Raw genomic sequence first — 13,817 nt, forward strand, 5'->3', positions numbered from 1 at the left:
TAAGCTAGACTGGGTTGCCAGTGAGCCTCTCTGGTCCTCCCAGTGCTGGGGTTACAAGCATGCTACCAAGTGAGGCATTTTTACTTGGGTAGTAGGGATCAAACTCAGGTGCTGATGTTTGCAAAGCAAGTTCTTAACCGACTGGAAAGGTTCCTTTCTTTCTTTTTAAAAAACTTGTTTTTATTATGTGCACTGGTGTTTTGCCTGTATGCGTGTCTGTCAGGTCCCCTGGAACTGGAATTATAGACAGTTGCGACCTGCCATGTGGGTGCTGGGAATTGAACCTGGGTCTTCTGCAAGAGCAGCCTGTGCTCTTAACCACTGAGCCATTTCTCTAGTTCAAAGGCTCATTTCTTACAGAGAGTGATCTTCCAATAGTAATAAATACTCTCAGTTTAATAAGTATATTTAGGTATGGGAATTTTTATTTGATATCAAAGCTCCAGGTTTATTTATTGATGTTAACAACAACAACAACAAAAAATACAGCTTTGGCTGTCAAAATGATAATCTGTATAGGAATATATCAAGGGAAATACAGAGAGTTCATATATCATAACTATCAACAATGAAGACTTACTGCGAATTTTTAATTACAAACATAGAATTATTAGCTTGTTTGGATATGAGCCCTACCCAGTCTCTACCGTTAAGGAACTTATACCAGCTTATACAATCAATGGCTACAACCTTTATACAATCTTTATAATGTGAGAATGATTAGGCTAGCCTCTATTGGATAAAATAGCCAAGTAGAGAGGTAGAAAATTGAGCAGTCCATTTTTGTGTTCTTGAAAATTAAACATTACATACATCATAAAGTACAGAAATGGGCTCAGTGAGGTTTTTTTTTATTTATAGAAAACTGGAGAATACCATTTTTAAAATAGAAACTCCAAGACTCAGGGCTGGGCATAGATGAGCAGGGCCCTGGGTTTGAGCGCAGGCTCCTCCAATGCTCTCTCTAGGACTCGTTTGCCTCTTCTTCAGTTTGTCTTGCTGGGATTTTAATGTATTTTTGCCTCATCCTCTTTGTACTAGATTCAGTGAGAGCTCCATCCAGTGTTGTGGTTGGACAAAGACAACAACTGCCCTGCTCACATGTGACCCTGTAACTTGGAACCAATCATTTCTTTCACTAGTACTGAAAACAATTCTTACTTGCAGTCATAGTAAAAAATCTGGAGTCATACCTGGCTCTTATTTATAGGTAATTTGAATTATTTTGCATTTATTAAGACCATGAATAACATGCTGGGCAGCAGTGGGGATGTACAACTTTAATTCCAGGACTCAGGAGACAGATGCAGGTGGATCTCTGTGAGTTCAAAGCCAGCCTGATCTATAGAGTTCCAGGACAACCAGGGCTACACAGAGAAACCCTGTCTTGGACCTCCCTCCGCGCAAAAAAGATCATGAATAGCTTTAAAATGTCCTGGTCATACAGATGATGTCATATAACGACAACTGCCAACTGTCAGTCAACTGTCTCAAGACTGGATTACTCAGCATACACGGTGACAAGTACAGCAGGAATGCAAAGGCGATCAGAAATACCTTTCCTTCAAAAAGATTTGTTTATTATACGAATTGGGCTTTTGCCTGCATATATGTCTGCACGAGGGTGCCAGATCCTCTGGAACTGGAGTTATAGACAGTTGTGAACGGCCATGCAGGTGGTGGGAATTGAACCTGGGTCCTTTGGACGACTGGCCAAATGCTTTTCCATCTTAACCACTGAGCCATCCTCCAGCCCCCAGAAATAGATCTTTTTTAAAAGATGCTACTGTACAGTGTAAAATAATTATATGATGATGCAAAACTTATTTTTATAAGGTCTGACTTCTAGCCAAGCATGGTAGCAGACATCTGTAATCATAGTACCCGGCAGGCTGAGAAGCAGAAGGATAGAGGAGAGTTCCATGCCAGTCTGGGTTATAGAACAAGACTCTGTTTTTTTTTTTTTTTTTTTTTTTTTCAATCTAAAAAAAGATGTAATTTCTACCAGAAAATTTTAATCTTTTGAATAATCTAAAGTAAAATAAGCCTGCTCTTGCACACCCTAAAGGAAATGCCATTATGAATTTTTAGAAATAAATGGAGACAATATTGTTTTAAAAATACCTTAAGAAGTTCAAGTCCTGAGCGAATGGCTGAATCTGGACTTACACCCTCCTCTTCATCATCTGCTGTCCCTTCTATTGATTTATTCATCAATTTTACTAGTGCACTATTAAAAGAAGGAAACGTAAGTTAGTAAAACTGCTTACACTAGTAACTGGATCTCAACTGAAATATGGTAAGCATAGAGAAGCTAAAAAGACAATGGTCAAAGAAGTTTCTATAGCATGAGGATAAGTGTTGACCACTCACTTGATAGGAGAGCTTACTTTTATGATACCCTCCCCAAAACTTAATGTAACAACAACAATCTGACTAAAAAAAAGCCAGTAAAATGATATACTGAACTATTAATATTAGCTATTTCAATATTCATTTCTACATATAAAGAGACTGTAAATAATGTAAAAACAGTTAAAAAAAAAAAAAAGGTTGACAATTGGGCCAATGGCCACTCCAAAATTCAGACAGCTGGCAAGATGGCTTAGTGAGTGATCAAGGGGCTTCCTGTCAAGCTTGATGCCGAGTTTGATTCCTGGAACCCACACGATAGAAGGCAAGGATTCCTGAAAGTTGTTCACTGACCTCCAAAAATGTGCTACATGTGCATGTAATTTATAGATGAATAAACGTAATTTAAAGATCCAGCAGTGAACATATACAGGGAAGGTGGTATTAACTGCACAATCAAATTAATCTATGGAATCAGTAATTCCATTTTAAGAAATTGTTAACAAAGATGCAATTAATCAGAAACATGCTATACTCATAAAGATACAATTAGATACCATGTAACTGTAAGAAACTAGTTATCTTTTCAATATATTTACTACCACAAAACAGAGTATTACCTGATCACTAAAATCACACTATCTAATAGAACTGACCTATTTGTTTTTGAAACAAGACCCCACATGTATCCCAGGCTGACCTCTCTTGGTCCTTCTTGACTCAAGTCTCCTGAGTCGTAGGACTGCACAACACTAGGATTACAGGTGTCTACTAACTGACTGAACTGGTAGCATTGAAAATAAAAACAAATATGAGACCAGGAATGCAGTTCTTAGGTAGAAAGACTGCCCACCTTGTCAAGCTCTGGGTTTGATCCTCTATGCCACACAAAACTGGTGTGGTGGTGCTCGTCCGTAATTCCTGCGTGAGGGAAGCTCAAGGGGGAGGCCTGCCACAGCCCAAGGCCAGCATGGGCTACACAACGAACACCAAGTCAGCTCAGATTACCCAGCAAGATGCCGTCTCAAAAACAGGTAGAGACGGGCGAGGGACAGAGTGAGAAAAGTTATTTTCCTTTGATGCCATAACTGCTTCAATCAAATTATTATGAGTTTTTAGCAGATAGGTCTTTGCATATTGCTCAGACCTGCCTTTAACTCAGTCTTAGTGATCCTCCCATTTCACTCTGAATAGCTGGGATTAATGTACACCACTCGCGGAAATCAAAGAATTGTTGTTGTTGCTGAGACAGGGTCTCACATAGCCCAGGGTGGCCTTAAATTCGATGTGTAGCAGAAGATAGTCTCAGCTCTACATGATAAGAGCTGGAATTACAGGCTCTAATAGTTACCATTTCTGGCTCTAATAATAAAGGATTTTTTAATTCAAAGTATGAACCTGAATTGCGTGGTAGACAACTGCAAATATTAGCACTGGGAATAGAAATGCAAGTTCAGAGAGTCAGCATGGACTACAAAAAAGTAAAATTATGAGGGTGTGGAAAGATGGCTCAGTGAGAGAGATCACACACTTCTCCTCCTGTGGAAGACCAAGGTTCAGTTCCCAGAACTTATGTGTCTCCAGAGCAGCTGTAATTTTAGTTCAAGGGATCTGATAGGCCACTAAGGGCACTACTCACCTGCACAAACCCAACACAGGTACATAATTAAAATAAAATATAAAATCCTTAAATATTCAAAAGTCTTCAATTAAAAACATCCAAACTTTCTTCTCCAAACATACTCACTGGCCACACACTCCTTTCCTCCTTTCCTTGAAGGTGCCTGTACTGGTCTCACACTCCAGCTTACCTCCTACAACAGTTTAGAACCGTGGGAAGTATTTATCCCTTTGATTTTCTCAAACATCAGTGCAGCTGAGGGGCCCGCACTTCTGCAGTCTCCTCTGCTCAGCTCCTACCATTCTGTGTAGCATAGGATGCAGCTGCTGCTGGGGAGCAAGTCCTGAGTATTTGTGAATCCACAGAGCCCTAGATTCACCTTTGGTATCCCACAGAAACTGCACTGGCCATGGTATTTTCCCTTTCTTAAGCTATCGAAGAATTTTTAGGACTGATTTGACTCCTGTGAGCCCTCTGCCCTTTAGTCTCTTCTGTCTCTCTCTAAAGATTGAGGGTTTTTTTGGTGTGTGTGTGTGTGTATGTGGTCCCTACAGAGGCTAGAAGATGGGCTTGGATGTGCTTCAAGTACTTATAGGTGGTGATCAGCTGCCTGTTATGAGTGCAAGGAACTGAACATGGGTTTCCTGCAAGAACAGTATATGCTCAAAGCCTGTAGTGGTAGTGCTCATCTTTAATTCCCAGTACCCAGGAGACAGATGGAGGTGAATCTCTGTAAATTTGAGGCCAGCCAGTGCCATGAAGAGATCCTATCTCATAAAAAAAGAAAAAATAAAATATAAAAAAATCACAGGATGTGTTTTTAACTGCAGAACAGAACCATCTTTCCAGCACCCTTGCACTTTACACATATTTATTTATCATATATCTGTGTGTATGCACACACACGACATGGCACATGTGAGGAAGAGTCAGTTCTCTTCTACCATATGGATTCTGGAGATCCAATTTCAATTATTAGGGTTGGTGGCAAGCACTTTTATATGCTCAGTCAACACATTAACCTAACCTTTATGACATACATAAAAATCATTCCTAATTTTCTACTTTTAACTAATCTTCCTACAAAAATAGTTTTCAAAATTTGAGGACATCATTACTTCCTCATGACTCAGTTCTTTCTCCTCACCTCTTCCCACTTTAATTTACTTTCATTCCTGGGTTTCAATCATTATTATAATGACTATTGTAGTTAACTTTTTCTTTTTTTTCCGAGACAGGGTTTCTCTTTGCAGTTTTGCACCTCTCCTGGAACTCTCTTTGTAGACCAGGCTGGCCTCGAACTCAAAGAGATCCACCTGCCTCTGCCTCTGCGTCCCAAGTGCTGGAATTAAAGGCGTGCGCCACCACCGCCCGGCTTGTAGTTAACATTTTTAAGTAATTTCATTATGGATAATTTTCTGCTACTCTCAATCTTTTCTTTTTCTTCCTTTTTATTTGCATTCTCTGACAGGGTTTATGTAACCCTGGATAGCCTGGAACTCATCATGAAGACCAGGCTAGACCCCCAAATCACAGAGATCTACCTGCCTCTGCTCCCTAGTGCTGGGATTAAAGGAGTGTTAAACTATATCTGGAACCAAAACTTTTCTTTTACAATCCTACATTATAAACTATTCCCAATGGGTGGCCTGAGCCTATTATTGCAATACTCAGGAAGCAGAGGCAGGAGGCTAACAAATTCAAGACCAGTCTGGTCTATATAGCAAGTTCCAAGTTCTAGGCCAGTCATGGACATATAGTGAGATCCTGCCTCAAGAGCCCAAAACAGCTGGGTGTTGATGTCATATGCCTAGATAATCCCAGCACTCGGGAGGCATAGGCAGGCAGATCTCTTAAATTTGAGGCCAATCTTGTTTACAGATTGAGTTCCGGGACCGCTATATGCATTTCTTTCTCTCTTCTTCTCCCCTCTACCCCTACGATCTACTACTCAGTTAAGTGCTGGCCTATCTAAATATTTAATTCCTTTCCCCTTTTTTCTTTGCTATTTTTCCCCTAAAACAACTATCAATATTAGCCAGCATATAACAGATGAGAAATGTTAAGTGTGTTAAACTGATTTATGTATTATTAATATATTTACATACATAAAAACCTCTGCATAACTTAAGTAAGTAGTAATTAGCATTGCTATAATTTTACAGATCTAGAAACTGAAGCTTAGAGCACCTAAGCAACCCACAGACTCCAGGCCAGTGACCTGGATTATATTCCCAGTAGTCCTTCCTTGGCTAACCCCTATAATTTCTACTTCTTTTTACCTCTCATCAGATGTACAGCTTACTTTTGGAGTCTTCTACAACAACAAACCCACTCACACAATTTGGGTTATGTAACTTATTCTTCACTAGTTATACAATGTACTTTAAACATAGCTTTTACTTTTTTTTAAAAGCAAACCTACTAAGTCAAAACAATAAGCCTTTTATTTATAATATAGTATTCTGTGAACATTTGGCTAAACATAAGGAATATGGCCTTTTCTTTTTGGAGATAGGTTCTCTACATGTACTCCTGGTTGCCCAGATCTAATTATATAGATCTGTTTGGTCACAAACTAATAGAGGTCTATTTGCCTCTGCTTTTTAAGTGTTGAGATTAAAGGCCACCATTCCCAGCTATGAGGCACTTTTTCTCATAAAAATTAATAACACTGGCATTCTTACAAAATTACCCTGCTAACAATCTTAACTAAGATGTTCTTCTGAGATCAAACAACTCCTGATGCTACTGAAATGAGTTTTCAGAAGACTCTGAACACTGAGACTCAAACAATAGTAATCTGCTGACATAACAAACCCCTGTGAAATTTCCTGATGCCACTGCACATCCCTTTCATAGTCAACATGCACAGTCAAGAGATCCTATTCCTACTACATTGTATCTTTAATCTAACCCATTAAAACATGATGCTACAGAGCTGGGGTGAACTGATTAATAAGGACATGGCACTCAGCACTGGAAAGGTCCTGAATTCATTCCCCAGCACACAGGCCTGTGCTTAGCTTGCGCGCGCGCGCGCACACACACACACACACACACACACACACACACACACTCAGAGCTGTACAGAAGGCAGGGTAGGTGGGAAGTAAATGGTACAGATCAAAGGATACTTACTGACAAATAACATATCTGCATTTTTAAAACTAATTATGGACAAAAGTTTTGTGATCTAAACTGCTGTTTCTTTTTTTAATTTATAAAGAAGAAATAGGTCAGGAATTGTTAATTTGATAATAGTAAAAATTATGTTCTGGGCTGAACTGCTCTATAACTCAGATTTTAGCCACCAGTCCCAGAGTGTGACTACACTGGAGATGTGGCATTAAAGACTAGTTATGTAAATGAAGTCATACGATGAGGCTAACCTAGGCTGACTGCTATCTTTAAAAGATAAGGAGAGTAGGACACTGATTTCTCCTGGGTACACAGAGAAAAGGCCATTTGAAAACAGAGAGAAGCTGGTAGCTATCTTGAAGAAAAGGAGGACAACTTTAGAAAATGGCACAGCCATATCTAAATGATGGGATGGAACACAAAAGTCATAGAGCCAGCAGAGCCGAGCCACATGATGGCCGTCATACCACCTTTGGTTTTCATCTCCACCTGTTGCATACTTGGGAGACAATATTTGTACAATTTGGGGATACTGGATAGATGGAAATTTTCATATGAAGCATTTATGCCTTCTCCTAGGAGTACTGCTTCTAAGCTTCCCCAAGAAAGTCCTGAACATACTACCCCTCCTGCTTTTAGGGAGACACCCTTATCTACTTGAAGGTCTTCCTTACACCCTGGAGGTTGTGATACACACAAAGAAGCCAGAGGTCTCTTTTAGAGGCTGTGAGACATTCTTGAAAAATCTGTCCTTGTACTTATGCAGGAACAAAATAGTCAAAACAAAGTAAACTCAAAAAGGTCAACAAGATTTAGTGAGCTAAAGGAGTTGGCCACAGTCCAGATTACAAGTTTCTTCCCACTTTATACTGAGGCAATTACATGGCATACATAGCAACAAAGTTAGATTAGCTGCAGCCGGGCAGTGGTGGCACACGCCTTTAATCCCAGCACTTGGGAGGCAGAGCCAGGCGGATCTCTGTGAGTTCGAAGCCAGCCTGGTCTACAGAGTGAGATCCAGGACAGGCACCAAAACTACACAGAGAAACCCTGTTTCGAAAAAACCAGTTAGATTAGCTGAAGTTACCTCAGCACTACAGAGACATATTGATGAGCAAAGAATAAAATGGAAAGATGATAGAAGAATGTGGTGTCAGGACCTCCCTTTCTTAGCTCATGTAAAGTCACTGTGATGTCTTATGGCCAAAGAACAACAGAATGCCAGGATTAGACATATAGAAAAATTCTATATAGATATAAACACTGTATTGTGCCAGAATTTGAATAATAACTGCAGCAGCTTTGGCCTGAGGATTTTTCTTGGGTACTCGGACAGGGTTTTTTTGTTTGTTTGTTTGTTTGTTTGTTTTGTTTTGTTTGTTTGTTATTTGGTTTTTTCGAGACAGGGTTTCTCTGTGTAGCTTTGGAGCCTGTCCTGGACCTCACTTTGTAGACCAGGCTGGACTCGAACTCACAAAGATCCACCTGGCTCTGCCTCCCAAGTGCTGGGATTAAAGGCGTGTGCCACCACCGCCCGGCCAGGGTTTTAAAATATATTTGAGACAGGGTTTCTCTGTGTAACCTTGGTTGTCTTGGAACTCCCTCTGTAGAGCAGGCTGGCCTCAAACTCACAGAGATCCACCTGCCCTGTCTCCTGAGTGCTGGGATTAAAGGCATGTGCCGCCACCACCACCCTGCTGGCCTGAAGATTTTGTTTTGGTCTAATGTCCTTGTAGCCACAAAAGTTAGTGGCCTGAGAACAGGCTGTCATATACCTCTAGATCCTTAAAATTGGGTTATAGGATTAATGAGTAAAAATAACTGTTTATTATTGATGTCAAAACTTGGGAGATAATAATTGGAAATGATTACTCTGTACTGTCATAGTTTATTAATGAGGACTAAAAGATGAACACAAGGAAGTGAAATACATGTCCAAAAACTAAAATGATTTTATCTATGTTTTAGAACATCACAAATGTATACCTGCTTACTAATTTCTGTATAAATAAAGACGCACTCTGGCTGCTAGTCAGTCAGGCTGCAATATTCTCCTGACCACCATGGCCTGGCTCACCTCCTTCCCCCGCTGACTCCTTACATCCTTTGCCGGGACCTGTCCACTGCAGGGATGGCTCCCAGTAAGAAAAAAGTAAAAGTTGCTGACACCTTGATCTTGAGACTTTGTTTCCAGAACCATGTCAAAGTAAAATTCTATTTTATACCCTGCCAGCCAGTGCTATTGTTATAACCCCTGAGAACGAGCATAACATGTCTTTTAATACAACCCCAGCAGTGACTCACAGAGATGGAGTAACTAGTGCCTTCTTGAGTACCATGACTAAGTCTCCAGTTATCTCTGGATATATTTGGATTAAGAACCAATGAGTGCTACTAAGTATGTCAACATGGAAACAATGATCACTACAAGACAGAATCATTCATAGAAATTCAGAATAGTAAATCATTAGAAATAAAATGTGAGGTTTTTAAACAAACAAACAAATACATCCTCATTTTCAAAATGCCATTCTGTTCTCATACATCAATTGCACAGTGATAAAACAAGACGTAACAGAATATAATGTGACCCCCGAAATTCTTACGAAAGCTTGGCTGTTACTAAATAATCATATAGAAATAAAATTTTTTTTGTTGTGTGTGTGTATTCTAGGATTTTTTTTTTTTTTTTTTTTTTTTTTTGGTTTTTCGAGACAGGGTTTCTCTGTGTAGCTTTGCACCTTTCCTGGAACTCACTTGGTAGTCCAGGCTGGCCTCGAACTCACAGAGATCCGCCTGGCTCTGCCTCCCGAGTGCTGGGATTAAAGGCATGCGCCACCACCGCCCGGCCAATTCTAGGATTTTTTAAATGAGCACATACAGAATAGATCTAAACCAAGAACTCATAAAAAGTTTTAAAAGGCAATAAATAAATAAAGCTAAGATGGCCATCCTTCTTTGTACTTGAATGGTGGGTACACTTCTATCATTAAAGGGACTGATCTCTGTGGGTCCAGCACTCCAGCTCACAAACACGCACTCTGGATGAGCATCTATTTATTTTGCATACGTTTTCTGGCTTACCTTATGGCTTCTGAATCAATGTGCACAGGAGCAATTCTTTCCAACAGAAACTTGACCATTTCTAGAAAAGGGTTGGTTGGCTGCTTAGGATTTGCAAGTTTCCGAGCTATTTCCCTCTATAAAAGAAAAAAAGTTTTACTGTAAGTTTAATCACTTTATAGTTTTTCACAATAAGAATGACTATGGGTAGACAATTGAAAAATTCCAAAGCATGAAGAAATGAAAACAATTTCCGTTTTATGCCCTAAAACGTACATACTAAGCAATCACTATAAAATCTAGACAGTGAAAAACAAGAAAAGATGAATTAGTTTTGAAGGATTTTTGATTTTGGCTTATTCTTCCACTACAGGATTTCTATTTACTATAATAACATAAATGGTCTATTGAAAAAAAATTCACATTTACAGTTATGCATAAATGGTTTTATTATTTCATAAATTAATAGGATATTGGGTTTTCTTTCAGTTAATTTCTTTTAATACTACATGCTTAATTAACATCACGTGTATATGTATGTATGTGAGTGTGGGTTTGTGCACCTGAGTGGAGTGCCCGCAGAGGTCAGAGGACAGTATCAGAGCTACTTCTCTCAAGAACTAGAGTTACAGGAAGTTGTGGGCTGCTCTATGTGAGTTCTAGAAACTGAACTTTAATCCTCTGCAAGAGCAGTAGGAGCTCATAAATGCTATCAATCCAGCCCTAATTTCTTTCTTTCTTTCTTTCTTTTTTTTAAAGGAAAGCGCAGCAAGGAGACTCAGAGGATAAAGGGGCTTGCTGCCAAGCCTGACAACCTGAGTTTGATCCCCAGGATGCACATGGTAGGAGAAAACTGACTGCTTTGACTTACTCGACCTCTTGCCCCCACAAAAAAAGTTAATAAAAATTCTGAAAAGAGAGGATTATGTAGCAGATATACAATGGCACACACATAAATGAGGGCTACTATGGACCCTCCAGAAGCACCAAGCACAGGAACTCCAGTGCAGCCTAGGCCAGGGAGACCTGGTCTAAAAAGCAAACCACACAAAACGGGGAAAGAGTGGCTATATTCAAAAGTGGGTGAACGGCAATATTTTTCAGTTCTGGGAAAACACAAGAAAAGAGATAAATAGAAACATGTAGTCTTCCAAAATTTTAACACTGTGAAAACAGAATTATTTTACACTCTTCTGAATTCATGAATAAAAGTAACTGTCACTATTTAAGTTCAAAGATGGCAGTATTATATCAACTATCTATGACAAAGAAAGGAATCTTATGTTCTCTAGGCCTTCCAGGTGATTTAACTGTGTTAATACACATCAACCATCCAAACTCAGATTTCAAACCACAAGTCACAGGTAACACGTCATCTCCTATTTTTTAATTTAAATTTTCATTTATTTATTATTACTAGTGTGTGTGTTTTATGTGGGTGCATGCATTCTGTAACCTGCATGTAGAGGACCAAGGAAAACCTTAGCAGCAGGTCTTCCCTTTTATTCTAGGTTTTAGAACTGAATTGAGATGGGAGCTTGCCATTGAGTAACAGCACTGGACCTAGTTATCTTCTATTTTTACAAAGAAGTTTTCATTTCCCCAAACTAGAAATGTAACTCTATTCTTGAAACAATGATTTATTTCTTACAGATCCTTTAAGACTCAACTCAAGAGTCACTTATTCTAGAATAAGTCATTCTCTGACCTGTTTCTACCCCTACCTGGGGTGAGTGCTGCTCTTCCGTATATAATTCTATTCCAACACTTATGGTGCCATGTTCACTATCAAAACAGTGACCTATTTCTGTCACTTAATCTACAAGTTGGGTAAGAAGAGATCATATATAATACAAATTACTAAAATTAGCAATAAATTAAGTCAGTGTAAACTTGATCAAGGGAAAAATAAACTTAGATTTCTAAGGTTTTCTCTTTTTAATTGTTGAGAAAGGATTTTAAGAGACTAGCCTCCGATTCTCAATCCTGCCTCGGCCTCCCAAGTGCTAGGTTCATAAGCTTATTTTTTGTTGTGTAAGACACAGCTAATATGGAACTCTAATAACTCTCCCTCTGGTCTCTACAGTGTTACATAGTACAATGCTCACCTTGCTGACCCCTGCAGCTTACAGGATCTTGTGTTTCTATTTTACATATAAGAACAGGGGTGATTTAAATAATATATACAAGTTACACAGTGCTTGCTAATAGAAAGGTGAGAAAAGCAGGAACCATTAGCAGGCTCTTAAAATTACATTTACCTCCTTAGTGTGTGTGTGTGTGTGTGTGTGTGTGTGTGTGTGTGTGTGTGTGTGTGTATGGGCATATGCCATGGAGGGCTTGTGGAAGTCAGAGGCTAATTTGAGGGATTCTACTGTCTGATCATCAAGCTTCACAGGAAGTACCTTTATCCACCAAGCTATCTGACTGGCTCTGTCGTACTCACTTACTGAAAACGAACAAACAAACAAAGAGGATCTCATTCTGGATTGCAGACTGATCATGATCTCATGGTGATTTTCTTGCCCTTACCTCCTGAAGGCTGAGATTACAGACAAGCACATCATGCCTACCTAGCGAGCTATTTTTCACAAATGCAGTCTTGATCTCCATCTTCTTGATTCATAAAGCAGGAAGCACTGACAGCATGCATTGCCTGCTCAGAGCATTCCAGGACATTTTAATTACAGATATCTGGTATTTAAGATTTACATGTACTTATTCATTTATCTACTGTGTGGGCTTGTGTGCCCTTGTGTATGCATATGTGGTGTGTGTGTATGAATGAACACATATGTTGAGTTCAAAGGACAACCGTGGAACTCAAGTTTTCTTGGCTACCATGTGGGTTTCAGGAATTGAACTCAGGTTCTCAGGTTTAGGGGTAAGAATTTTATCTGCTGAGCCATGAAGTCGGCCCATAGATATCCATTTTTGAAACCTATTAAATATTTTTGGTGTAATAACCAAGGGATTCATACTACTCCGTTATTAAACTCAAGTTATATCCCTATTTTTTTTTTTTCCAAATCAAAAGTATCCCTTGATTCCAGGTCCATTTTGTGTATGTGGTATTTTGTTTGTTTTGTATTGTGTGTGTGGTGTGTGCATGTTTAGGACAGTGAGTAGGACAATGAGCCCTCGGGGATCTGTCTTTTCCTCTGTAGTGTTGAGAGGAGGTGCACGCATCATGTTTCACATGGGTTCTGGGCATCTGAACTCAGGTTGCTGTGCTTTGTACTTTAGTAACAAAGTCACCTCATGATCATGAGCTCCTGCACTGTTCTCCCAAAGAATGACACTATCATGCATTTATGAGATATAGGGTCAGTCGCTATAACCTGCTATGAAGCATGAAAAATGTTCTTTTAACATTTCATTGTCCTTACAGGAAAAACTTTAAATCACAAGCTCTCATGGGTATTTAAATAATTTCACTGTATCACTCCAATTGTATCAGCAGATCCTCTGCAATATACAATACTACTAAATTCTAATTACCAAAGGAATATATGTAATCTTTAAAGCAATAAATTATTCAGGTAAGTGCATAGGTGAAAATATCAGGACACTTGGCCCATGAATAAACCTGGGAAAGAAGAGCTCTCTTCTCTAAGTGGGCCTTGCAGCACACCCTCTT

General features: G+C 39.3%; 1 protein-coding gene across 4 annotated transcripts in view; it reads right to left on the bottom strand.

The window, feature by feature from the left end:
- Pds5a (PDS5 cohesin associated factor A) overlaps positions 1 to 13,817 on the bottom strand; it is a 112,863-nt gene that overhangs the window by 38,017 nt on the left and 61,029 nt on the right. For all 4 annotated transcript variants that reach the window (XR_008217476.1, XM_052735019.1, XM_052735020.1 and 1 more), the window contains exons 17-18: positions 10,199 to 10,314; positions 2,125 to 2,230 (exon numbers count right to left, since the gene is read on the bottom strand). Coding sequence is in view for 3 of the 4 variants with exons in the window: in XM_052735019.1 (XP_052590979.1) it covers positions 2,125 to 2,230; positions 10,199 to 10,314 (222 nt within the window). In the remaining variant the exon portion in view is untranslated. The remainder of the gene's footprint in view (positions 1 to 2,124; positions 2,231 to 10,198; positions 10,315 to 13,817) is intronic.

Source organism: Peromyscus californicus, unplaced genomic scaffold, assembly GCF_007827085.1.
Source record: "Peromyscus californicus insignis strain IS unplaced genomic scaffold, ASM782708v3 Scaffold_13__1_contigs__length_99412109, whole genome shotgun sequence".
NCBI classification, from domain to species: Eukaryota; Metazoa; Chordata; class Mammalia; order Rodentia; family Cricetidae; genus Peromyscus; species Peromyscus californicus.